Source organism: Colius striatus, chromosome 10, assembly GCF_028858725.1.
Source record: "Colius striatus isolate bColStr4 chromosome 10, bColStr4.1.hap1, whole genome shotgun sequence".
NCBI classification, from domain to species: Eukaryota; Metazoa; Chordata; class Aves; order Coliiformes; family Coliidae; genus Colius; species Colius striatus.
Genome location: NC_084768.1, coordinates 27,890,416 through 27,917,759, shown reverse-complemented (window position 1 = coordinate 27,917,759; position 27,344 = coordinate 27,890,416). Strand labels below are relative to the sequence as shown.

Genomic DNA, 27,344 nt, shown 5'->3' with positions numbered 1-27,344 from the left:
GTCCTTGAGAGATGGACCTGCACATAGGATCCTAGAGAGTGTGGTATAAAGTTTTTCTTGCTACTACTAAGTCACTCTAAGCAGCTTAAAGACGAGTACAGGCTTCTGATCTCCATCCAAGTGCTTTAATTTTTTAAGGTTGAGAAGTGATGACAAAAACTTTTAAAAGATTCCTTGGCTTGGTAGGAGAGGGGAGTAAATCAAAGAGTAAGGTGTACAATCATTCAATTTATTGTGGCTTGTTTAGGCAGCTTGGCTAAATACTCCATGGAAAGCTGCAAATTCAGCAGAAATTTTGCAAGGACTTAATGTAGCAAATGAGAACAGATAGTGATCAGGCTACAGAACAGCATAACAGAGTCATCCTTAATTAAGAGACCTAAACGATGAGACCCACTGAATTAGGTCAGTGACTATACCCCTTCGTGCTCCAGTTCTAGGTTGTGCAAATGACTTGAAGAGAGGTTGTTTTCAGAGTTCATGCAGCTGCTGGTGGGGCCATATAACGGACGTGAGGGAAGCAGCCAAGAAATAGCCAACGATTTAGATCTACTCGAGAAGTGGGTCAACATACGGCGGAAGAAAATTAAAGTCACCAAATGCAAAGTAATGTTCATCACCACACGATCCTTGGAACCCCTGCTAAGCCTAATTTATATAAATGGCTTAGAGAAGCTGACTACAAACTGGTTAAGCCTGCTGACAATACAAAATTGGGGAAGTGGACATGGAGAGGAAAGAAAAAAACCAGCAAGCAAAGAAATTCTACAGAGTCTTTAGCTTTGGTAGGTAGTTTGGACAAGGTGCAGCAAATAACTCTTAATGTTGACAAATGCAAAAGCAATACAATTTATTTGCAAGATCTCAAGACAAAATGGGAATTGCCTTGAACTTTAGTAAGGAAAGGCTAAAATGGGTGCAGCAGTAAGACAGTAGCCTCTTTTTTTTCTTCCACAAAGGCCAGGTAGCACAGCCACACAATTAATTTTTAAGCTAAGGAAGGAATCAAGGTGAAAAACAAAGACCACCACCACCATCATCATTCAGGTTGCTGAAAGATAACCCTCAGAGTGCACAAAATGGACCTGCATCTATTATTACATCTTTACAGTAAGAACTTTAACTGTCAAAAAAAAACCCTGATTAGCTATTACTCTGCTATGCCAGAGCACAGGCAAGACCTTGATACAGATGAATGCAGTAAACTTCACGTGAGCCAGATGGAAAGGAGGTAAGGTTAGTTCTGGAGTACTTCTGGTAAGGATTGCTTTCTGGGCTGCCTATAAATTTCAATCCTGTGTTACACAAGTAGTCCTAAAGAACAAACATTGAGTTCCCAAATGGGAAACAAGCCTTTAGGAGAAGGTGTTTTTAGAGAAACTTGGCCATTACATCAAAATCAATTCCAGTGCCGGGTACCCAAGTGTGTACAAGGATGGCCTCTTCCAAACAATCAGGACTTGAAAGTTGTTAGTGGATGAAGCAGTGAGAGGGCACTTTTGATGAAGAAATAATGCTAGTGCTGTCCAGTCCAGTTTAGCCAACTGATCACACTATAGCATAGGGCAGGCTAGAGATATCAAGCCTAAAATGGATAAGGAAGCAGAAACAATTTTCTGGACTGTCCTCCATCTTCATAAAAAGCAATAAAAAGTAACCCTTTGGAATACTATTGTTCAATTCAGACATTAAAAACAGACTGCACAATGCTTTGACAAATATACTAGACAGGGTGTGAGAAGTGACTGACCTAGATACAACAAAGTGATACGTGCTGTAATAGTGAAATGAGCAGCAGGAAAATCCTTAGGAGTACTGTAGTAAGAGAGAGCAGATAAGGACGAGTTCAGAAAGGAATCTAAAAGGAAGGGAATACAAAATACAACACAGATGACATCACAAGTGCTGTAGTCAAGGAAACATGTTTCATTTTTTTTCCTCTCTGTTCAGAGCAAGCAATCATAAAATGGACAAAAAGAGGAATTCAGAACCACTCCTTTCTTCTTTCCTGAGCTTATACAACTTTCAGGGACAATAAAAAGCAGGTTTAGTCAGCATAGATTTGGGATCTAATCTTCACAGAGGTCTGATCTTTCAGCATTAAGTTCATAGTAATTTTACTCCTGACTTCAATGAACATTGCAGCAGGGTGAGGGAGAACTCCACGTAGTGAGAATGCCTTACTTGTCCTTTTTTTTAGGCAGCCTTTCAATCACTGCCTGTACATTAGAGTATTATATTAGCTACTCTAAATTAAATGCTTATTTTTTATCTTATATTTTATTTAACACTATCAAGGTGTTATGATTGTGTTGCTAAACTCCATTTTGAATCTTATGATGAAAGTCATCTCCTTTAGCATAACAGCCAAGAAGGAATTATATTTCTTACAATCAACTAAACACCTCTGGACCACAGAACCTGCAGAATGGTATGAATTTCCCCCTTCCACTGTCAGAGGTTTCTACTCCCTAAAGTTTACAAAGCAATTAAGAGCATTTATACACAAGCATGCCTCTCAGCCCGCTAGACATTTAAAAAGGCATAGAAAGCTCTTTCCCCTAATATATTTCAATCAAAAAACAAACAAGCAATCCCACATCAAAAAAAAAAAGGGAAAAGGATGAATGACAGGCACTATACTTTACCATTAATTAACCAACATATTGTAACATCCTAATTTACTATTCCTAGGGTAACATAAACAAGTTTTTCATAGAGTCCTCACTTCTACACGCTATCTTGTCTAAAGTAGATTCCAGTCACTGCCAAATCTAAACTCAGGAAATGAATTGTTTGCGTTTTGCAAATCACTCAACTGTTTTCTTGGCCCAGGTCACACATTTAGTCACAAGAGGATACACATTCCTCTACTGCAAGGTACATGGAACCTGGAAAATCCCCACACAAAGCTGTAGTACAAATCTGGAGAGCACTCACCCTCTGCCAGCACAAAAGTATGGCTGGGCGGTGATCACGTTATCAATATAAGCTGATCAATATCCAGTGGCACTTTGAATCAGAGGACAGGTAGCAATTCTGTGATAGAGGAATCACAGTACATCTACTCTTCAAATCTTGGGTGTTCATCTTACCAAATAAGCCTTCCATATGAGTTCAGGATGTGACTGGTCAGAAAGGACATTCCTTCTATTGTCTGTAAAATAATTTCTTGCGTTTCCCTTGCAGCTTGGCAGGGGAAGCTGTCTTTTATTTCCTTTTAAGCTATTGTATCTTCTTACACTTTTATGTTCTTTACAGATTCCTAATCTTTGAGTCACTGCTGTAAATAATATTTAGATAGTAAATTGGGAATCACAAGTAGACCAGTGGATATTAAGGATGATGGCTTGATGCATTCTCTGAATCAAGAAGTTCTTGATGCCCTGATTGCAAAACCTGAGTGAATACTTCAGAGCTTCCTCTGCCTTGTGTCTCTCAGTTTGCTTCACCTTTACTACTATTCAGTAAAATGTTATTGTCACTAAAAGCTTTATCAAAGTACACAGTGTTGCCTGAGGTCAAGACCAGCCAAGTCTTGAGCCTCATATGAACTATTTTGATGCATAAAAGTCTGTCTTTCATAATTCCAGCCTCTCCCAATAAACTGGCCCATCCATAAACAGCACTGCTTTCAAAATATAATTAACCTCCCTGTATTCTGCCTTGCTGCAAATAACACCAAGAAGAAAAGGTATTGTACCTGATTCACTCTAAACTGTTAAAGCATGATTCCCTTTATTACATTTTTGTAGATTTGATCCTAGTGGGACACGGAAACATGTTTGGGTAGTTTTGTTGCCTGAATTTTCTGCTGCATATCAGCTGCCTTATGTGGCTACGTTCTCTGCACTGGAAAAGAACGTTTATTTCCCATTTCTATATCATCTCTAACCACTTTCCTTCCCTAGGAGGGAAAGACCTTTTCCCTAATACAATTCAAAATGAATATAACAAAATATTTCTTCATACTATTATCTATGCATTTAAAAACCATCTTGGGGTGATGTAGTTATACATCTCCCAGCTGAGTTCTGTTTCATAGCTGTTCAGTCAAGCAGAAGCTTTGCCAAAGTGTATAGCATTGCTACAGAGAGGCCAGACCAGGCAGATCTTGACCTAGCATGGAGGACTTGCTCAGGGCTTGCTTCCACATATACACTGGTGACCTGTGGAACTCCTCACTGCCAGAAATCAATGATGTTAAGAGCCTGGCAATATTGAAAACAGAGAAGATGGCAGAGGCAGATCTTGGAATCACACTTTAGCCTGTGGTCTAGGGAAGAAGTGAAGTGAGCAGCAAGGGAATGAGGAGAAGACATACAGCTGATTTAAGGGAAGACAGTGGAGAAGCAGCTGCGCAACTCACCGAAAAACATATGAGCCGTGATGACTTCCTCAGGTCACCCTGGGAATTGGCTGCAGCAAGAGGGAAAGGGAAGGCATCTTGGCCAACTTTGCAGGTTAGATACAGTCTTCCTCCTGCTTCTGTTGCTCGGTGGAGGACTGGGGAAAGCATGACCTTCCAGGCATAAAACTATGCACACACTGTTTGCCCATGTCAGGTCCCTAAGCTGGCACAATAATCACCAAATCAGCACCAGCCACCTACAAACAAGATCATTCCTTTGTTGGCAGCATCAGGGAAAGGCCTTAGGTAGCTCCAGATAGGCCAGAAGCAGCCCAATGCTGTCACTGCACCTTTTGTGTACCTGCAGCCGGTTTGGTACGTTTCACTGCAGAGCTGTTACAAGCACTGAACTCGCTTTCCTACATGCACACCTTGTAATACCTGAAACTAAGATGCCTCCTCTTATTATTCACATTGGCTGCTCTGCTTGAGCTAGCTGGAAAAGTGAGAGGCACAAGAGCTGACATTCTCAACTTGCAGAACTTCTTCGATAAACAAGGGATTTAATACATTTGTCACCACCTCAATTTAGATGGAAAGACAAAGAGACAGCAGCCACCCATGAGTCAGAAGGGAAGGAAGCTGAGTAGAGAAAGTTGGTGAAAGGAAAGTTGTCTCCACAACCATCAGAAATGTTTGATGTTCCTCATAGCTGCCTTGCTGAGAGTATCTTTTTATTGTTTGACTAACACAGCCATCACCAGCTCTCATGCCACAAATATTTAGACTCATGCCATTTAAAGGAAGGACTTTGGCAGGTGGGAAACAACACTAAAAAAAGCACAGCAAAATGCTATTTCATGCCAGCCTTCTAGAGAGTGATGATATAAGGCACAGCAGCAATCCAACTGGAAAAAGGTGGGATGAGACAAAGGGGCAATGGGTTATTGAAAAGGCCAAAAAGGCTCAAGGTGTCTGCCTTGATTATCTAACCTGCACGTCTCTCAAGCAGAGGAGCAAAGTGCTGTCTATGCCGGTTTCCTGGTGGGCAGCAATGAAGGGAGGCAGACAAAGTGATATTCCCCTCTCTTGCCTTGAGTAGGTGCCAGCAGAAAGCTTTGGCAGCTGCTGAGTGTTGTGCTCTGGGAATTTCTGCAGCACAGAGTGTTGGTCTCACTGCTGCAGTTGGATGACACCAGACCTGTTGGTGACAATGAGCCTTACAAGGAGAAGTGAAGGTGTAAAAACAAGATGAAATCCAGGCTGTGTTCTTTTGAAGGGAAGAAAGCATTTACTGACTTCAAGAGCTGCAGCCAGTTCCATTTGAGGTGTGTGTCGTGCCCAAAATGAATTTGAGAGACCACAAATTCACCTGGAAGATCGATTTCATGGCCCGGGAGTTAGAATATTAACTCTGTAACACACAGCTCTAAAATGCCCCCTCCTTTTCCATTTGTGCTGTTCTTCACACACAAAGCTGTGCCATTTTTTGCTGCTGAGGCTGGGAGAGTGCTGCATGTCACTCCCTTAAAGCTCACCAGCGTCCAAAGAGGCACTTTAGAAAAGCAATTAGCAGTGAGAGGATTAGGGAGCAGTGAAGTACGTGTGGTGCGGTGAGAGGCTGGAGAGACAAGTGGGTTTGCAGGGCTGGTCTAGGGTCACCTGTGCTGCACCCTTCTGCCAGTCAGGAGATGGGGCAACATCTGATTTTTACTCCCAAAGAAAGTAATAAGTGTAAAGAAGGATTGGTTTCTACAGAAAGGAACAAAAGCGATGCTAAATAAACCCTGTGCCTGTCTCTCTGCTTTGGCTCAGTGTGTTTCCTTGATCTAAAGACTACAGAAGGGACTGTGGGACAGATTTAACCTTATTTACTTCAACAAACTTACACCCAAGTTGCCAAACAGCCCCAAGGTAAAGTCAGTTTTTCATCTTCTTCACAGTGAATGGACCTAGTCTCCCGTTGAGTGACACCAAGCTTGATTCCCTGCTCTATCCACTACCTCTCAATACAGCTCTCTACACATCTGGTCACTAGGCAAAAAGGAACAGCCCAAATATGTCCTATGTGGTTCATGCTTCATCCAGTTACCCTTATTTTCAGTGCTGCTCAAAGTTTCCACTACTTGCAGCAAAGGAAGAGGCAATCAGCTTGCCTGGTGCCGTGGGGAAAACACAGAGATGCAAGCATTGAAACAGATTGAGAGCAGGATAAGTCTTAGATGGGGAGCCCTTGGAGAGGGGAAGCCTTTGATGCCACTTTCTTCTCTCCAGCCTTCTTCAACCTCCACAAACACACTCTGAAGTCAACACACATGATACAGCAACCAGGGAGTGGGCAGGAGCAGTGTCACCTGCAAAAGGATAGACACACAGCAGCCAGACAGCTTGGAGAAAGGCTCCTACCAGGAGCTGGTCTTCTGCATCTTTGTTTGCCCTGCAGCAGTCTCTGAAGCACAGAGGTGTTTGCAAACTTGCTCCCCACTGTCGCTGTGCCACAGCTCAGCACTTCCAGGGAGATGGGGAGGTGATTAGATCTCTGCACTGCCTGCCTCAAACACTCTCCCTCCTCAGCTCCTTTTCTGCTGATGTGCCCCGTGTGGTTTCCTAGCTCCTGACAGGGTTAATTGGCAGGCTCAGGAGGGGAAATAAAATGGTTCAGCTCTATGGTTGTTTTTTTTTTTTCCTCCTTGTTTGCTCATGAGGCTGTGGGAAAGAACTAGCTCCTGAAGGGTTAAAGAGTTAGCACAGCAGGTAGCCAGCTGCTCCAGATCTCTGCAATTTATTTCTGGCCCCTATTCAGACCCCTGCATGCTACTTGGGTGCATATTAAAGCTACTACAGCATTGACACACACACCCCTGCTCCCGAATGAGGGCACAGGCCAGGGCCAGAGGGATGGCCAGTGCTGAGGGGGGCAAGCTGTCGGGCACGGTCACAGCCACCAAGAGCCACTCTGTACCCAGCAGCAGGGGCCTTCTGTAGCCCTTTTACTCTCCCTCCGGGGCTGAGCTTCCACAAAGACACAAGCCCCCTCCCAGCTTCTCTGAAAACACTCTCGTTCCTCTTCAACTTTCATCTTAGGTTCCAATGAAGATTTATTACTCTGGGTAATTATACAGTCAGCCAAATGAGCGAGGAATAGGAGTATCCTTTCCTCTTGCAATTCAGTCTGTTTGGCTATCAGCAAAAACAGCAGAGATGATTTTAGTCCTTTTTCTTTTTTCTTGCAGGTATTTTTTATTTGCTGTCTGACAGCATGTGGGAAAACCCATCAAGAATCAGAACCCTGGGGCATGAAGTTGGGTTATTATTCACCTAATTAAAACTTGGAAGGAACTAGGTGGTCAGTTAAGTGCATGTAAGACTCCAAGGCAAAGACTCCCAATCAGCACCGAAGACCAGTCAGATGTGGCATGAGAAGCAACTGACAAGATGCAAAGGGGGCTGTAAGGAGACTGAAATGTCAAAGCAGAAGGCAGTAGTGGTTTCTATCCCACACTCAGAAAACAAGAGCCATCATCAAGGAGCTGAAGCATGCACATATACACAAAGAGATTTCCCCCCAGCCCTGTGAGATCGAGATTTCTGTTTGAAGATTGACTTTTTTGGGAGGGGGTAAGTTTTTGTTTTTAGTTTTCACTTCCTTGTAATAAGGATCCTCCCCTGTCATGTGAGAATGCAGCTGCAGCAATAATGCTATGCTATACCAGGACAACAAGAACATAAACCCAAAGGTAAATAAACAGAGAACCCAACTAGTCTGATTTTGGTGCCCACCTGAGAGAAATGCAAGTAACAAACAGATTGCACCAGAAAAACATTCCTCATGCTGGATTTCTGATGCTACTGGCTAGATTATTAAAATGGTAATCAGTAAAAAGGGCAATTTCAATCAATCAACTTCATCTCCTAAGGAGAAACCACAGGAGGGAGAGTGAAGGAGTCAGGAGATCTGGGTGTGCAGATTTAGGCATATCACTTTGCTCTGTACGCCTGTTCCATTCTCCTTTTATCTCACTAGACTGTGTCCTAGCTCTGTGTCATTGTCTAGACAACGCCATTTCTCCTGCCCTGTGAAAGGCTGGGAGAGGAAAGGACATGCACTGAGTCTGCAAGCTCTTTACAGATCCACAAAGAGAATTTGGATCACTAAGTCTTAACCTAAGTCCTAGCTATCAGTAAATGGCCAGGAAACACCCTTCTGGCAAAATGTACCTTTTTTCCTTCCTTCTGTTGGTTCATCAGAGAACGACAACTTGCTATTTTGTCAGCCCAAGCAGCATCATCCTGCTTGGTGAAGCTGAAGGCTCTGCCCTGCTGATGTCCTGTGCTTGTCAGCACAACATCACTTCTGCTCTTAGTTTGCTTTGACAAAACCCAGGAAACTGTACAGAAATGCCATGTTAAGAAACCTGTTAAGGTCACAAAGTCGAGGGCCTATGAATTGGGAAACACAGGTTGGAACTGCAGCTTCACCCCAGACCAAGCAAGGACTCAGCAGTAGAGCTTGCTGCTGAACACGGGTATCCTGACACCCAGAGCTACCCCTAACCACAGATCAAACACAAGGTTCCCAAAAGGCTCTTGGTCAAAACAGGACTGAAACATCCCACCAAGGTCACTGCAAATAAAGCCTACCAGGAAAAAGACAGCTTTTTGGGGAGAGCATTTCTGCTAGCAAGGCTTGAGGCTTACAGGGTCCCCTAAGACCCTCTACCAGGCTGTAGCAGGACACAGTGGGACAGGGTTCCCAAACTGCCTGTACAGCAGAGCACACTTGGAAAAAAATAAATCTTAAAGGAACTCTGTTCCTTTGGGTTTTTCTCTCCATATTATCGTGTCGCTGTGCATGTCACCTTGTAATACTGGGTTATTTATCATTGCTGAGTGCCTAGATTAGCCCTGCTAGAGAAAAATCAAAGAAAGCAGCAGGGGCTGAGCTTTGATGAGAAGGAAACAAATTCTTCCCTTCAAGAAGCATAGGTACTTGTCTGCTACCCCATACACACCCACACATGCACGCACACATTTCCAGGCTGCTCCTCTTCCCCCTGCCAGCAAGCTCCTTTCAGCCTGGCAAGTCCCCACTCTTCTCCTTTTTCTCTGCTCAGATTCAGTGCCTTGTTTCTATGGATTTCTGTGTCAGCTCCCTCAAGGATATTCGCTGGAATGGACACATTTACAGGATGACTAACGTTCTGAAAGCAGGTGGTGCTATTATAGTCATACAAAAGCCACCTATTTTTGGTACCTTGTGCTGTCATCCTGTTAGGCTATACTTTGCTTTGCCTTGTTATCGCACCAACTTCTCAGCACCGTTACTCCAGGCTGCTCCAGTTCCAGGGCTGTCTGCTGAGGACTGATAGAGGGACATTTTTGTTCATTGCAGTAGTGGCTTGGAGCTCCCCCACACAGAGAGGCCTGCAAGTTTCTCTCTCTAAGTAATTTCCTTTATGAATCTTGAGAACATACTTCAGAAAAAAAAAGGAACAAAGTTCTGGTGTATGTGCATATCTAATGTATTCATGCACTCACATATATATATTCTCCTATGCAGAGCAGTAGCCTTAAAGGGAAACATTAGAGGATGACTATGTTTCCTTTATCCTTACATCATATTTGAAAGTCATAATGTAAATTCTGAGTACTGTCTGTAATCTTCAGCAATGTCTGTCTTTACTATCTCAACTTGTATTGCCTTGGAAACTCTTAGCTTGTCTCATCTCAGCTCTTGGCACATGGTCCTTATCTGAAACTGCACTCCTGGGCTTGGCTCAGTACCACTTCGAGGGGGCTGTACCTACCCCTCTGCCACACACCATCTCTGCCTAAATACCATCAAAGCACCCAGGACTGAGGAGGAACACCAGATGAAACATAGGCACATAGTTTAAGGAAAATTATATTATTAGCAGCCACATGTCCTGAACTTCAGTCCTGAGATCTTATTTAAATAATAGCCAAGTGACTAGGAAAAAACAGTATCAGCATGTGACAGTTTCAAAGTGCATATAACAGAGCAGGGACCACTGCAGGAAGATCCTGAGGCAGACCAAAACCACCACAATCTCCTACGTCCTTTTCACCTTGAAGGGAGAAGCTGGATTTTTCACTTCCAGCTCGGCACTGTGCAAAACCTGGCAATCCTGACTCCAGCTCCCTTTACTCGGCACAAACCCAGTGGAGGGCAGTACAAATTGTACGTGTGCTTCCTAAACTGCTTTGTGCCAATCCAGCTCGTGTGTGAGGGATTTGCATTCAGAGAGCCTACAATAAGTACGGAATTATTAATACAGCGTTGTACTCAATAGCTGAGACACTGCTTGTTACCAGGGGGAAAAACACTACCCTTCTGCTCTAAAGGATATAAATGGGAATCAGGCTCAGTCTTGTCTCATAGTGTAAATGTCCTGACCTGCTGTTCCCTACTTTGTAACATAAATTCAGCTATAATCAATTACGGCTTAAAATGTCTCTTAAATATAGAGAAAAATCCAAAGCACATGCAAAGGTCCTGATGGTAACTGATGTGATAAAGCAGTGCAGGAAACTCCTTTTTTTATTAAAAGCTGATTTTAAATCCCTCTGCAGAGAGATGCAGTTGCTGTGCTGTGTGCTGCTAACCTTGAATTCACATTAACAAGCATATCAAAACTTTCCTATTCCAACTGAGTGCTTAGTATGAGAACTTCTCTGACAGTGGCTGCACGTCCTCCTCTCCCCACATTTCATCACGAAACATTCCCTGGAAATCAATAGAGGTCAAATCTAGATCCCATTGGGATTCACAGTGAAAAACTATTGACATCAACAGGTCAAGAATAGCCAAGAAGCGATTTATACAACAGAAAGCATAAGCAGGAAAAGGCTGCTGCATTCTCAGCTAGTGTAAATCAAGATAGCTAGAGATTTACACCAGCTAAAGATAAGGCAAGGGGGGGAAAAAAAAGACAAAACAGAATAAAAGTATCATGATTTAATGACCTCTGATGCAAAAAACCACAAAAAACCTCATCATAACACTACCACACAGAAAAGCTTTGACCCAGACAGGCTGATTCAACAGGGAGGCTCCTGCTTCTCTGACTGCTATTGCCTGCCAAGGCAGTCTGGGACATAGAAGAGAAGCAAAGGAAGGGAAAACCTGCTTTGTTCTCGATTTCAGCAACCATCAGAAAAGCATCCACTTCTTTTCAATCGCCTGCCATTGAGGAATGAAACGTTTCGTGCCAGAAGAGGGCACTTGAACCACAGGCAAGCGTTAGCTGTTCTGCCTAATACTGACCCAAGCAGGCAGGCAAGGTGGGGAGGGGGAAATTGCTTCCTTATGCCCAGCCTTACACTGGGAAATAACTGCAGAGAGGTGCAAAGAGGAACCAAGCTTCTGGGCCTCCACTCTCCTCCTGAGAGCTGACATCGAACACTCATCCTCGCTGGTTTTGATGCCTTGGACTTGCTCAGGTTCCCCTCACGTCAGCAAACAGCTCGAGCTTGTGCTGCAGAGTCTCACAGGCTCTGTGTCAGGCCAGGCCTATTTCAAAATAGAAATAATTGTCCCACCAACAGTGCAACCACTGAGCCCTTGTCCCTGCTGGTTTCTCCAGCAACAGAGATTGTGTGCCAGCTGAAACTCTCCCTGTGCTGGAGCATTTTACAGCAGCTCCCCCATACAGACCCTCTGGTGTGTAATAACATTTAAACTCGCTCCAGCCTTTTCCCCAGCAGAGGCACCAGTTGAATCTCTTTCCTTTGCTCAGCTGCCCGCTTTCATAAAACTTGCCCAAACTTAATACTTCTGAGAATTTTTTCTGGTTGGAACTGAAGAAGTAGGCTCAGAAGTTTTGCTGTGAATGTATGAAATACACATACACAGCTGCTGCCCAGCAAAAGGGCCAATAAAGACAAAGACTGCCTGCTTTTTCAACTGTATCAGCTGGTTCAACACCAGATTGGTCTCTCTGCAAACCCAACTTATTGAAGCACATACACTGGTCCCACATCTCCAAGCAGAACATGATCAGCCATGCCTCATCTCCTTAGAAAAATCTGGGAAACTAAGATTTCAGAGATTATGCAAAAACCTGAATTATAGGCAAGACAGACCAACCCAAATGATACAGCAAGTACGAGAATTTAGGTCTTGCTTTGAGAGTCTTGCTTCTTTTCTGTAGTCTTGCCCTGTGATGAATCTCAAGTCATTTTCTTGAGATAGGCTAGCACAAAGTAATAGATAATGTATCTGAACCAGTCCATAAACTCACATTGCATCTGTCTATACCATCTAATTCTCAGTGACTGCCTCAAAGTGGTTACTCCTCTGTTTGCATCTCGAAAGTTTCCAGACACATAAATAAACCAAGCACGGATAAATTGGGTCTGAAGGTCTGTTTCTCTGATAGATCTGGCAGCTGCCTCAGTTTATTGGCAGTTCATTTATCATCTCAAGAAAAATATTGATGGTTCTGGAGACACAGGCCCTTTCCGTGTCTTGGCTGAAGGAAAGCTGTCCTTCTGGGCAGGGTTTGGAAAGAAAGTCAATGCAACAAATTCTACTTGGCAGACATGTGAGGGATGTGGTGCAAAGAGGAATCATTAAGTAAGGAAGAAAGTACACTAGGATGATAACCCTGTTGGCCTAGAAATAGCCTTGTGTCAAATCTTCACAGTGTCACAGTGAGAGTATGAGATTATGAGACTGCTAGCAGTCACAGTCATGGTCAGCTTCTAAAGCGGAGGTATTACTGCTACACTGTAAGAGACAAGGAGCCTGAACCTATGTTCTGCAAACAGAACCAACCACTTACCAGAACTTGAATATATCCACAGAAACTCCAAGATGAAAAGGCTTGAAAACAGAAATAATGGAACTAAAGCACTGTAGACCATCACCGCCTGGGCTGGCAGAACCATGTAGTCCTGGCTGCACCACGTTGGAGTATTAGAAGGTCAGTTACCTCTCCTTGAGAAAGTCACTAGGGAGACAACTGGGTTCCTCTGAGCCCTTCCCATCCCCTACCTTATTTAAACCAGCTACGTTCCACTTGAACAGCCTGTTTATGGATTTATTGAACAGAAGCTCAAGGTCTGTCATGTACTGATATGGTGAAAAGCAAATTCACTTTGCGTGTGTCCAGCAAAATGTCTACAGAAACCAGTTCAACGTAAGCTTTGCTACAGGTGATACTCTACTGCCCTGGCAGATTCCTCTTTCTGATATGAGAAGTCTTTGATGGACATAGTGGATTTTGTGAGAGAGTGGCCCATGAAAAAAGGATGAATAGATCATCACCTATCATTTGATCTTTTGTTGCACCAGATGACAGTTGCTAGTTTAATAAGGAATATTAAGTTTTAGAAAAAGAAATAATTGGCCTGATAGAATCATGAACACAACCAGACTGTGGGAGCATTGTATCCAGAAGTTGGTTTGCTGAGGAAGAGTGATGAACACCAATTATAATGACAGAAAGCAAGGTGTTCGTGCTGTTGCAATTTTCAAAACCCACGTATTCCTCCAGCAGGAGCTGGGTTCTAGACTCTTGTAGCCAGATGACCAAAACTCCAGTTAATTTAACAAACTTTGAATCCCTTCTAAGTTTTGGGGAAAAAGAAGAGTACAGCAGAACACACAGAGACTTTTAAGAGGAACTGAACATATGAAGATTGTAGTATGTACTCTGAAAGTGAAAGCCATATCTCTCATTTTGGTGCTTATACCTGCTGCTTGTGTGACCAGGGCAGGATTTATCCTGAGTGCAAGTAAAAATCATGATGCACAGCAAATACAGACTCTGCCATTATAGTCTCTGCAGTTGATTCTTAAATGCTTGGCAACACATACAGCTGTGTGTACCTAGTAAGAAAGTGCAAGTTGATATACCAAGTCTAGAAATGAAGTGATTCTGATCTAGTAATATTTTTCTGCTTCTGGTGTATATGATAAATACTCACTGAATAACTAGGCAGGCTAGGAGACTTCAACTGTGGAAAAAAAAGATGGCTGACATGAGATGCCGTGGGGAAAGCAGATGGGGATCAGTGCTGCTTCCAGTGTAACAATTAGGAATCACAAAATAAAGCTTGCAGGTGGTAGGCTTAAAACAAACAAGATATTACTAAGCTGTGGAAATCCCTAGCAAGGAATGCTGTGGATGCTAAAAGTTTATGTGGGTTCATGGGAGACAAATACACTGAGTGTTACTATAGATATAATCAACATCTCTGACTCCCAGATTCCCAAACCACTAATTGCTGGAAGAATGTGCAGGGGAAGTACTGTTATACATTTATTCTGTTATTATGCTCTTCCCAGGCATCTGCTTTTGGCCTCTGTCAGAGACAAGGCAATACAGAGGGCTGGTTTTGATCTGAGCTGACTTGGCTGCTCTTCCATTAAGAGATGAGACATTGAAGAATCAGACCCACCATGCTCTTATCAAAAAGCAGAAGTTTCTGAACACTAAATCAAAGCTGCAGATTATCTTTAGTTTCTGCCCAAGACATGTTCAGAGTCTGTTGATCTGAACCCTGGACAGGGTTTTACCTCTATGTGACAAGAAACTCTGCTAGCTTGGGATAGGAATGTATTTGCCTTGGCTTGAATGGAGACTCTTCACCTGTGAATTGTACCTGCCAGGCATAGTGGCTTGATGGAGAAAATGCAATCTATTTTTCAGGATGCCATGAGATAACCTTTGCTAAGGTTTGCAGAGATGTTAGGGGTAAAAATTTGTAGAGAAAAGGAAGGAAGTGAGGTCCCTACTCACCAGTGACATGCCCGAGAAGGTAAGGACATGTGGGATGTTTCCCGTGACTTTCATTCCTACTATCCTCTGGTTTCTAACAACAGAGATGCAGCTGTCCCTACCAGAAAGATTAATTTTGGTCTCTCTACTCATTCAGCCAGCTATTTTTCACAAAACTCATAGGAATTTATCACTGTCAATTTAGTTGCAATTGGTCAAGCAGAAGAGGAAGACAGACACACGGACAGATAGACATGCACTTCGTTGCTGAGTTTACTGAAAAATGGCTCTGATTCCCTTTCAGGATGTTGATATTTGGGACTAAAGAAGTAGTAGTTAAAAAAACTTCTGCTCCCACCTCAGAATTCCTTTTAATCACCAATAAGCCCTGCTGAGCCCTTGGGTGGCAAAATATAAAAGGAAAAAAAAAAGGAATAGTTTAGGTGAAAGACAGCACAAAGAGAACAAAAAACAGATACTGGGTGTGTCAGGTTAATGAAACACCACCTGCATAAAACCAGATGAGATGACAGAAAGGCAAGAGGTAGGGATAATGACTTAAAACTGCTAATAAGATGTTGATGTTACAGACATAAGACAGTCAGGCACGGGGGAGAAGACTGAGGTGGAAGTAGAGACACAGAGAAGAGGAAAAAGATGACAAACATGGAGACATGCAAACAGCACTACAGGCTGGCAGAAAAGCACAGACCTATCACAGAGACACTGCAATTTTTCTGTTTATTGCTTTTTGAACATTGCCTCGTTCTGAAGGGCTTTTTTTCTTCATTCCCACTGACATTTGGGAAAGCTCCAAAGAACATTACTGGCTAAAGCCTTCACTCAACCTGAATCTTCAACCCACAGACGTTACCCTTTAGTCATATTAACCACTCCCCTCAGACATTTCCTACAGATTGTTAATATCTTTTAAGCCCTGCTCTCCGTTGCCTTTCAGATTAGCTTTACCCTTTCCTTTACACTTAAGTTTAACAAGTGTTACTAATAGGAATTTAACATCTACCAAAGAATTATTTTAACTATAGGTCTAATACCATTTGTATGGTGTTCTGAGTACCCAAGAGCCTCACTATCTGTTCTACGTGCTTAGTTATATCTAAGTTGCTTATAATAAGACAAAGGAAAACTACAAGTTTATAGAAAGCTTTGAAAACCTTGAAAGCCAGTTCCAAGAAGAACTGGAGGACGCTTCCACCCTTATGTTATCCAGAACTCCACAATCACTCATGTAATTAACCTCACATTCCAGACATTCAGAAAAAGCATCACTTTGACTGTGCTAGGTCTAGATTATTTTCTCCTGTGTGCAAAAGAAATACTAATAGAAAAATGTAACGATTTTTATTATTAACTGGTAAATTTTAGGACTCTTTTTTTTATAACACCATCAAAATCACTCCGAATTAGGGAGTTCTGTGCTTACAGGCCAGTGATTTGATTTGCCTGTTGGCAACCTTAAGTCACTGATAGCTTGAATGGAAAGCACCAATGAGGGTTTCAATCAGTAAAATCTCAGTGACAGTTTGGCACCAGTTAGCACACAGTATCTCAACAGAAACCCGAAAGGCTGCATTAGATGTAAAATCATTTTTAGAGCTGAGTTTCCTCATCTTGGCTGGCTTATAAGGGTCAGTCTTCCTGTGTCAATGGATACAGCCCTACCTAGGCCAAAAAGCACGTTCTCTGCCAGCTCTGAGTTGAAGACAGCTGGTGGGAGGCAGGGACGATATTTGCACATGTGTCTCTGCAAGATGCTTGATGCTCCCACTGTCCACAAGGTCCCTGTTCCCAAATAAAGTTATAAATATTGACGTCTCTCAAGTCAACCTGTTCAAATTCCCTAATCCAGACTCACAGCTACTGAAGTCCTTCTGCTATTCAAAGAAGTGAAGCTCCTGCATGTATGTTTAAAACTGACCTGAGAGCCTTCCCTATGGTTCTGGATATGCACCCTGCTTACATTCCGGTCCCACAACAACCATCTTTTCTCTTCTCTGTACCTTATTGTCCTTGGGAAAAAAAAAAACTGTGTACATAAGAGGAAGGAAATTAACCTACACATTCATGGAGTCCTCTTTTACCATGCTCAGGACAACAAAACTCCGGAACAAACGATTGTGTTTTGTCTAATTTGAGCCTTAAAATCTGATAGGATGGGTTGTCTCTCAGTACCTCTGACACTTCATTCCCCTCAAGACTAGATCCTCAATTTACAAACTCCCTTTCAGCTCTGCTTAAAACAGGCCCATGAGTCTGACCTGCTCTCCTTCTTCTTCCCCACAGAAAGTCATGTGAATGCTTGCCAAAGAGCAGCATACAGAGCATCTGGGCACACAGGAAAATGAACCAGTTACTCAAGACCACTCTTACTGCAGCAGCTGACTGCAAGATCATTTCTCCATTCACATGCATAGTGTTCGATATCTGGCTCCTAGCCAAAAGGTAACTGGAATCATATGGTTAAATCCCTAGGAAATAATTTGAAGATGCCTTCCAAGACTGATAGTCTACATTTCAGGAATAAATAAATACATATATAAATAAATCATTCTTTAAAAAAAACCCCCACACCTTTGTAGTAACACTTTACGCTTTTATAGAATCTTTCATCTGAGGCTATAAAAGCACTTTGGGATACAGATGCTAAGAAATCCATTACAAAAAATTATAGATATTCCTAAGTTGACTGTAGTCACTTGCCTTAATTTCCATTTATTTACTGATACTCTCAGAAGGTATCTTCATAGATTGATGTAGCCTGTGCTAGAGGCAACTGGATAAACTAATCTACATACAAATATACACTTTCCCTTCACAAACACCCTCCTTTACAGTGTTTTTCTACAGCACTGTCCACTGTCTTGAAGTCTGTGAGGGAAAGAGGTGTGCATACTGCAACACTCTACACTGCTTTGCACTTTCATTCCACTGCACTTCATTAAACAGACTTTCACTGTTTCTTAATTTTCTTTGAGCAGGTTCCCCTATATATACCTGGTATGAACAAACACACAGATTCCTTCTGGGTATGAGCCAACAGCTGCAACCCTGAAAAATATCAGCTTCTTATATCATTAACTGAGTTTCCATGGTGCCCTGGGGCAGAGATATTGATGCTTGACAGCATTATCACTATAAAGTAACTTTACAACTCTATAATTTAACTCCATGCTTCCAGTAATATTAAGAGCATTTGAAATTGTGGCTGTAAACCTTGACACTTCCACACAGACTGGGGAGCTGAAAGGAGATTTTGTTTTCTTTCCTCAAAGACAGTCCAAAATGTGATACTGAGAAATAACCAAATATTGGAGAGTCAATTTGCAGGGACATCATTCCTAGGAAAATCTGCAGGATTAGGATTAATGCCACTTTTTTGCCACACACAGAAGGAAGCCTATTTCTAGGAGCTCAGCAGAGAGAAGGATGAAGATGTAGACCTCTAGGGGTCTTTTGCTGAATATATTTTACTTTGAAATCATCTTGGCAACAAACTCTCACTAAAGTTCAAACATAAGACAGGCTGGATAACCTCTACTGAGCTTCCTCAGCTTTATCAGAGCAGCCTTTCACACCTCATGGGCTTTCGCTAGTAATGTTGCCTTTACTGGGTGGGAATGAACCTGTAAGGGCCATAATCTGGCTCATGAGAATCTTCTCTTCAGGATATTACTGACATAGCTAGGAGGGATCAGGACAGGTAGATGCCAAAAGAAGAAATGTAAAAAAGCCCAAAATAACCAAGTACATTTGCCCTATAAGACTGACAAGTCTCTGAAGCTCTAAAAGTTATGGATGATTTTACTGGAATTGTAAGTTTGCATACAGGTTACTTTTCCCCAGGACAAGCATTTACTGAGATCCAAGTACTCATTAAAAGGAATTTAGATATAAGGAAATGACTGTTTGATAGAATAAGGGTGAAGCCAGTGGTCTCATCTGTACCAAGAGTTCAAGATCCAAGCTCCTTTCAGGTACTTGAAGAGACTCTAGTCAATCCAAGCTTTCTTTTCTGTGACTGTAGCCACATAAATACATTTTTTTATGTCCATGAACAGGAGAAAGATTGTAACAGTACAGCTACACCTTGCTGAGGGGATGCAAATCTTCCAATTCAATGCATTCAGTGAGATGGAAAACACCAAACGATCTCCTTGCAAGTTGGTTCACCTATACTGTTTTAAAACATTGAGATACTTTCTCAGCTGTTTGTAATGGAGAAAAATCTACCTTGGGATAATGTTAATAATGTCTCTTTTTATTGTGTTCTTCATCCATGGCTTCCAAAATGCTTTGTTTGGTTGGTTGGTTGTTTTATAACAAAAGAAGTTTCATTAAATTCTTTCTTTATAGTAAGGACATTAAGTCGAAGAGGTGATGTGCTTAGAAAAACTGTACAAAGGAGAACTGTTCCACCAGACCCTCAGTCCACAGTTCCAGCCTCCTGTTACACTCAGAAATGATTTCAACACCACAACACATAGCTGACTATAGGCCCATGTTTGGATGAGGGCCTTCCCCAGCTGCAGGAAGCTTAGAATTAAGATTAAAATACACAAAAAAGCCATGGACACACTGACAATTCTGATGCCCACCCATGTTGATGATTGCTCTCCCCTACAGCTACCAGGCTGTAATCATAGCAGTACTTGCCTGGTCTCCATAATTTCTATCTTCCCACCTCATGGCTAGTCTTTGGAAGAGAAAAACCTTTTATGCTCTCTTATGGTCTGCCTGCTGTGAAGCAGGTACCCAGTTCAAACACTCTAAAATATGAACCTGATAGATTTTAAAACTGTTGATGTGAGACTCCTTTAGTTGTCACTCTCAGGTCAGGCTGTGACAGCTGCTGATCAGTAGCTGTAGTGGAAAGCAATTCTAGGTGTGCTATCAGAGCAGCACTCGGAGTCCTACGACTGAGGATTCATCCTTCCTCTCCCTTTTCCATCCTTTGTTCCCTGTCCAGCTATGAGGATGGTTTGTATCTAGACAGCTCAGCAGTTGAGCTGCTGGTGGTGCATGTTACAGAGCAGTTTACATGCCTTGTGTCATAAGCTCTGTAAATGCCTAGTAAAACATGGTATTTAATGGAAACATATCAGCTGATTTTAAAGCTCCTACACCTACTGCTAAGCACAGTTTGCTGTGCTGCCTTTTTAATCAGTTACCACCAAATGTGTGTGCATGTGAGAAGGGTTTTAAACATTTTTCTGTCCACTTCCAGGCAACTAACTGACAAGACTACAATCCTCTTATTATGCCTTCAAAACAGAGTCCGTTCACTGTTATCTACAGCACATGTTATCGTAGGGTATTCTGCAGAGCCAGGCTTACAGAAAATATCCCTAATGTTTCTTGTACATCAGGTACATATCAGTTAGACACAGACCTACCAGGCACATGCATACTTCTGAAGGAACATATAACAGGACGTCCAGGAAGTTACACCTGATGCAGTGCTTTGTTTGCAGGATGGAAATACAAGAGATATTCTGTTACTGATATAATGCTAATTGAGGCCTGAGACATTCATGCAACTGTATTAACTCTCTATGTTAGAAGAGGCCAGAAATTCAACACTGCTCATGATGCTGTATATCCCACCATATATGTCCTAAACATAGAGAAAAAAAACAGAGAATTCAAATGATACTTGTCAGACTGAAAGCCTGCATTTTTATGCATGTAATGTATCCATTTATCTCAATAATTACAAAGTATGTTTCAGTCACATAAGTTTGAACAAAATGTGTAATCTTACCCAATGTAGAAATATATCTGTTACAGGTTCACATAGAGATTTGTATAAACCATAAAGTCAGCACATAAACCCTGAGGAACATGAAGAGATTTAAGAAAACAAACAAACCAACCCAATAAACCTAATCCACTTATATAATGGCATGAAAGGGAATAGTACTGTGATCTTTCTTGCCATGAATGCTATCAAAGAAAGAAGCTGATGAGTAAAATTACATGCCACCAGTGCAAAGAGAAGAGTATTCAGAATTTGTTGTTTTCTCACCTGTCAACAGGAACAATATTAGGCTAAATTAATACTTTTGTGGAACCTGAAGATGCTTGTTTTGGTGTCTACGTGGAGCCAGTATGGCTACTTTTGGAATGTGGGGTGTGATTTGGTTTGCAGTCTCTGTGCAGGGTCATGAGTTCCCTGAATTTGAGACTGAGTCTCAGTCTGCACTTCTCAATCCAATGCTAGAAGCTTTGAACAATTCTAGGCTTTTTGATCCTGTTTCTATTAAAAACAGAACAGAAAACCCCAGAACCCAATAACATCACAGTGGGATGAACAAAGTCCTAAAAAAAATACATCTTTGAAGGCAGATTTCCTGATTAGTTGCCCTATCAATTTGCAGGGTTTGGGCTCACTACATTTTCTTCCTTTATTTGCTTGACTTGCTGCATGCATGTAGCTAGATAGTTAACAGAGGCAAGCCTGTCCTTGGAGGCCGATATGAACTGTCTGGCTGTGTCTTTGGTTCAGGTCCATTAAAAAAATCTGAGCATTAATTAATCACCAACTTGCAAATAACTTGGAAGGTCTGTTCAGGCTAAATTGGGACATTCTGCAATTGTTTCACTTTTGGCCACAGGCACTTTGGTGACATGAAACTTCTTCCCTGCCAGGATAGGATGTGCATAACAGCCACTCCTATGTTAGAGAAGACCAGCCTAGAGACTGCTTCAAGCAGCTTCATTTCTTCCTTTGACTAGGAGACTGCACACGTGAAGAAGAGCTGTCATAGCAGCACTCTTGATAGAATCCCTCTATTGAAAGGGAAATAATAAAACCTACAAGGGTAAAATGCCAATAGAACATAGTACATGGGCAAAGAGTCTGCCAGATCAGTCAAAAGCAGCTTCTCCTTCTTTTTCACTCAGGTAGGTGAAAACATAGCTCTAGAAATCAAACTACTGCTTGAGCTTTCCATACATCACCAGCAAAAAAGATCTCTGTTATCTGGGTTTTGTTTTCTATGCTCAAGCTGCTGATGGTCCCAGTGAATGAACTAAGAATGATGCAGCTCTGCAGAAGGCAAGCCAAGCAAATAGATAGAGAGGTTACACCCCACACCTGAAATCTCTGTAATGTGAGGCACGAAACAAAAATATTTATAGAAAAGGAAACTAAGCCAGCATGACCTACAATTCAAGAAGAAAACGTATATTCAACGAAAACATGATATCATTTGTATAGAGACTCTTCCCACTCACTGTAAAAATTATTCTTGATAAATAAGGAAGATAAATAAGCAGTTGCCAGTACAATGACTACCAAGTGGTGAGGAAAATTAAATGTGAAACTGAGGCACGTGTTTTCAAAATACCAACATAAGAAAATAAATACCTAAACCTAAAAGTAATGACATTTTTTTCCTCAGTTGCAAGATATACTCTATATGTGTATGTTGCAAGAAGCTGTTCCTTGAAAATAGTTAACCTTGCTGGGCAAAAAACCTACTTGTATTCCAAATGCTCAAGTCTGATAAGTCACCTCAATATATTCATCTCCCTCCTTCCCCCAGATTTCACTTTCAGTGGAAAAGTCAAACCAGAAAGTCCAAATGATTAAGAATTACATTTCCTGCTCCCTGTTTCTCACTCTTATTCCCACACGGTGTGCACATATGCATGGATGGTGAAGAATTATGTCTCTTATTAAAATTTCCCCCTCGTACCCTAAAGCTGTAAACCTTCTCCAACTTCTGAAATGCAGTGGAGAGGTAAATAGGCAATCACAGCTAATCTTTCTCCTTCTGTAGGTATTTCTAAACCTACAGAAATTTCAAAAGCTACCCAGATAGAATGACAAAAGGAAACACACCCCAGCTTGAAGTATGGGCGCTGGTTATTTGTTTGAGCATGGGGACAAAACCAAAAAGAAAACCACACAAACAGACCACAAGACCAGTCAGAACAATTCTGCAAATTGTTGATTATCGAGATAGCCAGATGGACACGTGCTTTTTGAGGAATGAGACATTGCTTCTATTTGAGAACTCGCTAACTTTTGTTTGCAGAGCTCCCTTTGCATTTCTTTGTCAACTGCTATTAAAGACCCAGCCCTGAGGCAGCTTCAGAACCTAATGGATCCTTTAGAGCCTTTCTGCTTCAGTTCAAAGATGGAGAAGATATTTTAACTCAGTACCAAAGACACACTTTCAACTTGCTATTAAAACAGTAATACAAACACAAGGATAATCAGAGAATAAGGAGAGAAATGAAGAAAGAGATGAAGACTGTGGAAGGGAATGGATCACAGGCTCTCCAGGACTAGTTTCTATAATAAGTGTGTGAGACAATCTCTTACAAGAGGGAAATGGCTTATTTGATCTAATATGCCTTTCTCTTCTTGAATTTCCACAGTATGGAGAATCAATATGAGGGAAATTAAAGTATCAGGAGCAGACTCACATTTCCACTTGTATATTCCTATCTCAGCAAACTCTTATTGAGATAGAAGTATTTACCTGAAGTGCCCAGTTCATGTGTGCTGCAAGAGGAGGATGAATTTGAAAGGATACATGCTTCTTCTGTATAGGGGACGGTAGAAGTAGGTCCATCCAACATGTAGCTGTAGAATGAGACTTCCAGGGTGTAGCAGTAGGATGTGTCATTTAACAGCCCACCAAGAAAACGGCGCCCTGTACCTGCTTTCACAGCATCTCTGTTGAATGATGTACTGGACTGCAGGAGGAAGAACACAGACACATGAAGAGAATTCTTGAGTAGAATAAGGGAAGGGTTGGGAAGGAATCTTTTAAAATAGAAAACAGTTACATTTGTGTTGCCAAATCTTGTTTACACTATGTGAGACTGCACTATTTTTTGAGCATGGCCTACAGAGGCCATTAATGGAAACGCAATAAATAATATGAATATAAATAACGTCTTACAGATTTCCTCAAAATTCACCTCAGTTTGCTAGTAACATCAGCTTTTCTCCTCTCCTTTTGAATAACACAAAGAAAGCCTGTCACATGTAGCAGTTGAAAATATACCTTCCAGACCTTTGCTTCACAAAAGTTCCATTGGACTATTATTTGGATATTGGGTTCCTTCTCTCTACTGTATTCCCCTGTATCATAACCATTCTTGCCCACCCCTTACCCTGGACTCTTTTAAGCAAAGTAGAAATACAATGGCATTTATGTTTTAGTGAAACTTTCTCACCTAAGACATTTGACTGGTTCTTAAATTAGGTCACACAGATTTCCACTTCACTAACTTAAATGTTAACTGGGTGTTGCTCTCTGGGTGGAAAAACACACTGCACTATTTTATAGGATTAGCAGCACAGTATTAAAAGGCAATATTTTGTACTATTACCAAAGATCTGGTTACAGGTTTATGATTATTGGTTTGAGGGGTGGAAAGGAGGACTCTGTGTATTTCCATAAATGAGTTGAAGGCATGACTTCTGGAGTCTATGGGGATTAAGTCTGAGAGCTTGTTCCTAAGTAGATGGAAAAACAGATTCTGGTTTCTTTTTGGTTGTCAGACTCAATTCACAAACCTCCTAACCATTAGAATGAGTCCATCTGGACTCTGCTCAAGCTAGTGACCACCACCAAAATAAAGGTGCTTAGTAGAGTCAGCTTGAATCTGTTTCATAAAAGACCTTAATATCTCCTGCTTTGAAACTTTTTTCTTATTTAAAAAGTTAGATGCAATAGTTAAAGATGTTGAACTTCTCTAAACCAAGAAAATCAGACCAGTACTGGAATCAGCAACATTTGTTGTTAAATAGCATATGCCAGAAGATATAAAGGATGGAAATACCTGTGGGTTTATTAAGGCTTTTGAATGTTTTGAAATATTTATCATACTATAGAAATGAAGGCTTTCCAGGTCGATTAGAATAAGAAGGAATTGTCTTTATTATTAACATTCTATACAGGAGTTTCCAAACACAACTTGTTGTCTTTGTCGTAACGTAATACTTACCTTTGTGGTAAATTGTACGAAACCTTGAGGATATTCTGAATACCTATGATGCAGTGCAGTGCTCATAAGGGCTGATGAGGTAATTGTTAATTTGATGTATGGAATAAAATATTTAGGGAGGTCTACAGGAGAGAATGTTCTCTGACATCCTGCAAAAAAAAAGCCTTCAAAAGATTACCGAGACCCTGAAAAATGAGGGAAGCTTTTTCTTCAGTTAAAATTCAGAAACATAAGGGAGGAGAATCATGCTCTGGGGATTATTTTATAAGTCAAGTAAACATTGATTTCGGTGGCTTCGTGTTCAAGTGAATGCCTGTGGTGGAACTTTTAATGCGCGAAAGCATCAGCTGATGAGTAAGAGGTGTATGAAGTCAGCTCAAAGGAAGAAGACAACAAACATCTCAGAACATGGTATCGTGGTTTGTGAGCAGAAGTATCGCACATGGGGGAAATGGGTGAATTCTGTGGCCATATTAGGCTCAGTGAAAACAAGGAAAATGTTGGAAAGGTGATTCAGGGTAGACATTAAGAAGTACTCCAGTGATTAGGAGACTCAGTTACTGATATGCAGTATCTGTGAAGATCGTGGAATCTCATCAACTGTGTTTAACAATAAAATTCATGTCTCTGGGATACAGTTTGGGCATGAAGTCCTTTTCAGCTCTATTTCCCATTATTTCAGACTAGAAGAAGATTATGAGTTGAATTCCTCACAGATGATTCTTGAGCTAAATCTTACATAATATTTTCATCACAATCTTTGGCATGGTATAGGAAGACCACGCCAACAAAATTTGCTGATGACACACTGTGGAATGAATCATCATTATGGAGGAGGCTCTGAATGTTATACCAAAAAAAGCAATGGGATGACTTTGAGGACCAGAGTGATAGCAGTCAAATGAAACTCAGCTGTACAAGTGCCAGATCATGTACTCAAGGCTTAATAAAACACAATCTCTGCTGTAAGCTGAAACCTCATCAACTGGAAACAGATGAAGAGAGATTCTGATGTATTACTTCACTTAAATGACTTTTGCTTTCTGGCAGAAAACAGCTTAGAAGTTGGATCTAGTTGTTGGCAAAATTATACTTGCTATATTTCAAAAGTGAAGGATAAGTGATTTTAAAAAAATGAAGAAGGCTCTGTAAATATCAAAAAATCCCCAAATTTGCATTTTTCCAGCATTTTTGTGGATTTTCTTCTTTGTTTTTTTTTTCTTGAGGGCAGTTATAATAGAAAAGTTCCAGTTTCAGTTGTGCAAAACTAGTTTAAATGACAATGGCATTAATAAAATCACCTGTTCATTTCTTTGCCAGGTAGTGCTGTGCTTTCAGGAATAAAAAGAAGCTGAACCTTCACTTAGGTGTATAAATGTAGACATTGGAAGTTAACTTTGCCATCAGGTTTTTTCCAAAATGAGTACATAGACCAACTCGATATCTTTAGTAAAATGTAATATCCCTGATTTGACTCAAGAAGTTTCGAGCAGAGAAAACATAACATAAACCTTTCAAATATGAGTGCATGGACTTGAAACAGCACTTTGGGCTTGGCTCTACAGCAAATGTTCTAAGACAGGATGTAATTTGATGTTTTAGATGAAAAGAAGATTACAGATTCAAGAAAATTCAACTAATGCCAAGGAAAGGCAGCAGGTACTTGTTTGAGCCTCACCTTCTACTCACTGTTTTAAGGCAAGATAAATGGAGCGGAGAAATAAACAGGCAAAATTGACTCCTCACCAGAACCGATCTTGGCAACTGATAATGCTGAAACAACAGCTATGAAAAGCCATATATTGTGGCAAAGAAAGAGCCCTTTGCATGTACATTTATTCAAACTCCAATTTGGGAAAAAAGAGTGTGGGGGCGGTGTGGGTCGGGAGGGGGCAAGGCAGGGCAGAAATGGAGAAAGAGCACAAGTAAAATCTACAAATGAGTCTGTTGTTTTTCTGGGAAGAATCTATTGCCCTACAACCATTGCAAAGCTGAACTGAAGTCATCATTAAGCAAATGTGCTGAGCGGGCTCAGCAGGAAAACAGCTAAACAAATATTTATTTCTCCCAGGCTGAATCGCATGGGAGTGTCACCAACAGCAAAAAGAACAAAGTCTGGAGGGTGGAGGGAAAAAACCAAAGACTTTGAAGTTGTTAAGTAAGGATGTTTGTATAAAATCAACCATAATTCATTGTTAAAATGCACAAATACATTAAAGTTCACAGAAGCATTCTGCTTCCCAGTTTGTGTGAGA

At 41.3% G+C, this 27,344-nt stretch overlaps 1 protein-coding gene across 1 annotated transcript in view; it reads right to left on the bottom strand.

Moving 5' to 3' along the window:
• The window catches only part of AGBL4 (AGBL carboxypeptidase 4), a 907,448-nt gene that overhangs the window by 49,531 nt on the left and 830,573 nt on the right, over window positions 1–27,344 (bottom strand). The window contains exon 13 of the mRNA XM_062004362.1: window positions 23,667–23,829. Coding sequence (XP_061860346.1) covers window positions 23,667–23,829 — 163 coding nt within the window. The remainder of the gene's footprint in view (window positions 1–23,666; window positions 23,830–27,344) is intronic.